Source organism: Neophocaena asiaeorientalis, unplaced genomic scaffold, assembly GCF_003031525.2.
Source record: "Neophocaena asiaeorientalis asiaeorientalis breed wild unplaced genomic scaffold, Neophocaena_asiaeorientalis_V1.1 scaffold119, whole genome shotgun sequence".
In the NCBI taxonomy this organism is placed as follows: domain Eukaryota; kingdom Metazoa; phylum Chordata; class Mammalia; order Artiodactyla; family Phocoenidae; genus Neophocaena; species Neophocaena asiaeorientalis.
In genome coordinates, this window is record NW_020175821.1 from 3460893 (window position 1) to 3465984 (window position 5092).

At 59.5% G+C, this 5092-nt stretch overlaps 1 protein-coding gene across 1 annotated transcript in view; it reads right to left on the bottom strand.

The window, feature by feature from the left end:
* Positions 1-2585, bottom strand: part of DISP2 (dispatched RND transporter family member 2) — a 15006-nt gene extending 12421 nt beyond the window's left edge. The window contains exon 1 of the mRNA XM_024732603.1: positions 1673-2585. Coding sequence (XP_024588371.1) covers positions 1673-2585 — 913 coding nt within the window. The remainder of the gene's footprint in view (positions 1-1672) is intronic.
* Between the last annotated feature and the right edge of the window lie 2507 nt (positions 2586-5092).

Sequence of the window (5092 nt, forward strand, 5' to 3'; positions counted from 1 at the left end):
AGCGCTGGGCGGGGCCGATGAGGAGCCCAGCCAATGGGCGCGGCACCGGGGGGCGGGGACAGGGGCTTCCCGCCGCGCCGCTGCCCGAAGGCTCGCTGTCTTTAAGACCCCCGGGCTGGAGTTGTGGGCTCTTCTACTCAGGCCAGGTTTGAGAGCTGCTGTTAGGAGTCTGTGCAGTAGTTCGCACATCGGCCTTTCCTGGGGGGCATCCGTCTTCCCGCGAGGGACCAGGAAACGCGACCCCAGGCACCGTGTAAAGAGCCTCATAACTTGTAACACAGACTCTTCCAGCCCCAAAGAGGGAGCAGCTCCATGCCAGCACTTCACTGCTCCGGACGCTGAGGGGTTGAGAGGTTGGGCTACTTTTAGACTCACATTTCTCTCGGCTCCGCTCAGCGTCCCCCCTTTCCTTCCCAGTAAGACTAGGCACCTGCTCAAGTTGGGTCTTCACGTTGGTCTGGACCTGGGTCTGCACCCCTCAGTTGTGGAGCCTGGATTCTGTTATTCAAGTGCAGAATATGGCCGGGGAGAGGGACAAGAGAGACACTCAGAGAAGCCCCAACTCTCTCTTATAACCACCCCACTTCAGCCTGGAAGGTACCCAATAGCCACTCATTCCAGGGCGCTTGCTGCTTCCCCTGTCAGGGAATGGCTGTGAGAGAGGGGCGGTGTGATGGGCGGTGGAGAGGCCGGGCTAGAGGGCTGTTACCACAGATCTAGAACAGATACGGGCCCTGTGAGAAGCCTGGGAGTTGGGGAGCGGAGAGGATCCCAGACGTGGAATTTGGATGGGCAGAAGAGGTTTTACAGTAAGCAGACTCTCTGTGTGTGTGGTAGGTTCCTTGGCTGAAGCATGCGGCTGGGGAGAGAGTCAGAACCCAGGAGTGTTTGGACTATGGGTATCCCTAAATTGTGTGCAAACCGTGTGCAAGGCATAGACCAGTAGGCGTGAGGGTGGGAGAGTCTAGAGGTGTAGAAGTGGTGGCCCTGCCCTGAGTAGCTTAGTTTGGTGAGAGAGATAAAACGCCAGCCCGTTAATTGATGCCAACTGGGTAGGATGTGGTTGGGCCCATGTGATGGTCGATAGGAGCTGCAGAGGAGGGGGCAGTGTGCAAAGACAGAGAGGACCTCACTCATCCTAATGGGCTTTAGGGAAGCCTTCATGTTGATGGTGGAGCTTCAGCTGGCTTGGAAGGAAGGCATTCCTGACCTGGGGGTGAGGTGGAGGTGGTGGTGGGGAAACTGTGCAAAGTTTAAGAGGCTGGAAATTTCTATGTGTTTTCAGGGGATAGTGAGAAATAACATCTGGAAAGTTAGGGATCCATTGAAGGCTTCTGACCTGTAGGGTGAGGCATGTAAGATGGAACCTTGGAAGGCCCACCAGGTCTGGGTATATATGATGGGATAGATGTGATGAGACCATACTTGAGATTGAGACCCTTTGGGGTGGGGCAGAAGTGAAAACAAAAGGAGGGGTGACCTTATTCAACCGTATGCTATGGACACTACTGACAATGCCTGACTGGGTGCCGATTTTCACAACTAGGGAACTCAGAGACCACTGGGCCCCCTGAGTGCCAGTTTGGATGTGAAGGAAGATAGGCTCTTTTAAGAGTAGAACATGGCCTCCTGAGGAGGCTGTTTATTAGATCCAGAAGATTCTGGTTCAGGCCCCATGCCAGGTCATGCTCTCCATTCTTATGTCCTGTTTCTTCTGCTTCCTCAGTGATGTGGGCCAGTGGGGTGCCCACCACCATGGCAGTGCCCAGGGCCAGGGCCGTGACCATGCCCGCCACCATGGCAGGGCCCAGGGCCAGGGCCGTGACCATGCCCGCCACCATGGCAGGGCCCAGGGCCAGGGCCGTGACCATGCCCGCCACCATGGCAGGGCCCAGGGCCAGGGCCGTGACCATGCCCGCCACCATGGCAGGGCCCAGGGCCAGGGCCGTGACCATGCCCGCCACCATGGCAGGGCCCAGGGCCAGGGCCGTGACCATGCCCGCCACCATGGCAGGGCCCAGGGCCAGGGCCGTGACCATGCCCGCCACCATGGCAGGGCCCAGGGCCAGGGCCGTGACCATGCCCGCCACCATGGCAGGGCCCAGGGCCAGGGCCGTGACCATGCCCGCCACCATGGCAGGGCCCAGGGCCAGGGCCGTGACCATGCCCGCCACCATGGCAGGGCCCAGGGCCAGGGCCGTGACCATGCCCGCCACCATGGCAGGGCCCAGGGCCAGGGCCGTGACCATGCCCGCCACCATGGCAGGGCCCAGGGCCAGGGCCGTGACCATGCCCGCCACCATGGCAGGGCCCAGGGCCAGGGCCGTGACCATGCCCGCCACCATGGCAGGGCCCAGGGCCAGGGCCGTGACCATGCCCGCCACCATGGCAGGGCCCAGGGCCAGGGCCGTGACCATGCCCGCCACCATGGCAGGGCCCAGGGCCAGGGCCGTGACCATGCCCGCCACCATGGCAGGGCCCAGGGCCAGGGCCGTGACCATGCCCGCCACCATGGCAGGGCCCAGGGCCAGGGCCGTGACCATGCCCGCCACCATGGCAGGGCCCAGGGCCAGGGCCGTGACCATGAGCCAGGGCCGGGTTATTTCCTGTTTCTTCTGCTTCCTCAGTGATGTGGGCCAGTGGGGTGCCCGCCACCATGGCAGGGCCCAGGGCCAGGGCCGTGACCATGCCCGCCACCATGGCAGGGCCCAGGGCCAGGGCCGTGACCATGCCCGCCACCATGGCAGGGCCCCTGTGGAACGCCGGATGAACAATATTAGAGTCAGAGGTCAGTGCCAATCTTACCTGCAGTCAACTCTCCCTCTCCCTTCCCCTTCCCCATCTCCAGCCCCTACTCTAGGGGACTCAGGATTCCTGCACTAGCAGGGGCTCATTGTGGAGGTCGGGAGACAGGGATAGCAAGTGACTGCTCCTAGCCCTGGGCCTTTTGCCTTGATGAAACCAGAGCACAGAGCAGACACAAGGGGAGGAACCTAGATCCATTGGGTTCCATTCCTTTAGCTGAGATATGACTCCCAGTCTCTGGACCTCAGTTTATTTTATCTGCAACGAAGAAGCAGAATTATCTCATCTTCTCTCTTCCCTCACCCAGGAACCCACGCAGAGTGATTAGAGGTTTTGCCATGCTGACTACTTGGAAGTGAACGTGGGGCTGGGGGAGGCTACAGAGGAACACAGTGAGGGCCAGGGGCAAGGAGGAGACAGGAAACAGGGTGAGGGGAGATGCGGGAGCCAAGGAGGAGAGGCAGCTGGAGGGTGGGAGGAGACAAAGGTAGGAGGTGACAAGGTAAGGATGTGCTTGTTCTCTATGTAGGTAGTGTATGCAGGTACAAGGCTATGTGCTGCATTTACATACACATAGCTATGTCTGTATACATGTGCATGGGTGGGCGCCTATACATGCCTGCTGTGTGCACAGATACATGTGTATGGGTGCATGTGCCTGGTTGTGTGTATGTGACAGCGGGAGTACATGTGAGCCCATGCCTGTCCCTGAGGAGGTGCCAGACTCAAGAAACCAGGAAGAATAGAAAGTAAAATCAAGGCTTTATTGCCTAAGCCAGAAGAGTCCTGGGAAAAGTGGTTTAACCTTCTGTCTTGGCTGGAACCACTCCTGAGGCCCCAAGGCCAGAGAAGTCTCTTTGCCTCTTGCCACAGGCCTAGGGAAGAGTGGAGATGCTACCTTGCTTTTCTGGTGCTGGGCACAGGGGACCTGGGGCCCCGGGGGAGCAGGGCTGGGGCCCTACTCTGGCGGGTGGATAACTCCCCAGTCGCTCCTGCCGCCTAGGGCCTGAAAACGGCTTATAACCAGTGGGGAAGAGGCAGGCTCCATGGCTAGGGGACTTTCCTGTGACCAAGTTAGGGCTGCCGCTGCCCCATCCAGGCTCAGTGATGCCTGGAAACTGCCACTTCCCACCCTGCTTGCCTCTTCTGTGACTCTTTTTGTGGTGGGGCCAGTTCCGGGCCTAGGAGCTGGGTCTGCTGGTGGTAGCCAGTGGGGGCTGGGGGAGGGGGAAGCAGGGAGGAGGGCAGGCAGCCTCCCTTCTCTGGCAGAGGCAGGTCACTGGGGCCCTGCAGTGTGGTTGGGATTTGGGAGCAAGCCAGCTATCCTGGGAGGCTGTGAATAGCCAGGAATGCAGAGAAGCATGGAACAGGAGGGGAAGCAGCAGGAGAGAGGATGGGCTGCCAGGGCAGGGAGGGGATGTGAGAAAAGGAGAGAGACAGATGGGAAAACAGGAAAGGAGCAGAGGAGAAGGCTGACGCCTGTAGGGGGTGAACTTGCACTGTGATGCCCTGCCCCACCCCACCCATGGGGGCTGAGGCCTCCCTATTCTGCATCTGGGGGACATTGTGGTCGCTCCCTGAGGGTCTAGGAAGGGGCTGGAGGCCTGGGGGATGTGGCAGCGGGGAGGAAAAGGGGGAGACGGCTGGGGAACTTTCTATCCTTCGGACCTGTGGGAAAGGAAGGGAAAAGAAAGAAATAGCTTTGGTTATTTGGTTCTGCAGTGAGAATCCTGTCTTCCTCCTGGTGCTGATTTTGTGCCCAGCTTCCACCCCCCTCCTCCAACAAGGCTCAAGAGCCAGCTGAGTTCTCCTGGGTGGGATGGGGCTAGTTAGGAAGTGTGGGTTCTTGTTCTCACTCTGTCAGCTGTCTGCCCTCCCAACCTCGGCCAAACTCCCTAACGCTAAGGGAGGCGTCTGCAGTGGAAACCCTGTTTCTTCTACTTCCACCTTCAGGCGGGCCCCACCCCGTCTCCCCCTCTGCCTCCTCCCCCCAGATCCCACTTTTCTCAGCCCAATCTCTGCTCAGATCCTCAGCTGTTTCTTGGCTCCTGCTTAATGACCTTCTGGTCCCAGCTCTTAGCCTTTGCTCATGTCTCCTGCCACTTGGAACTATCTCTTGCTTGACTCTGTGTCGCATTCCTGCAGGAAGTCTGCTTAGATTGGGCCGTCCTGCCTGCCCTCACTGCCCAGCTGCTGGCCCAGAGGGCTCATTCTTGCAGTAACCAATTTGAGTGGTCCTGGGTGTTCTGAAGTGCTCCCTCGGTGAGAATCGCCTCCTTGATGAGAT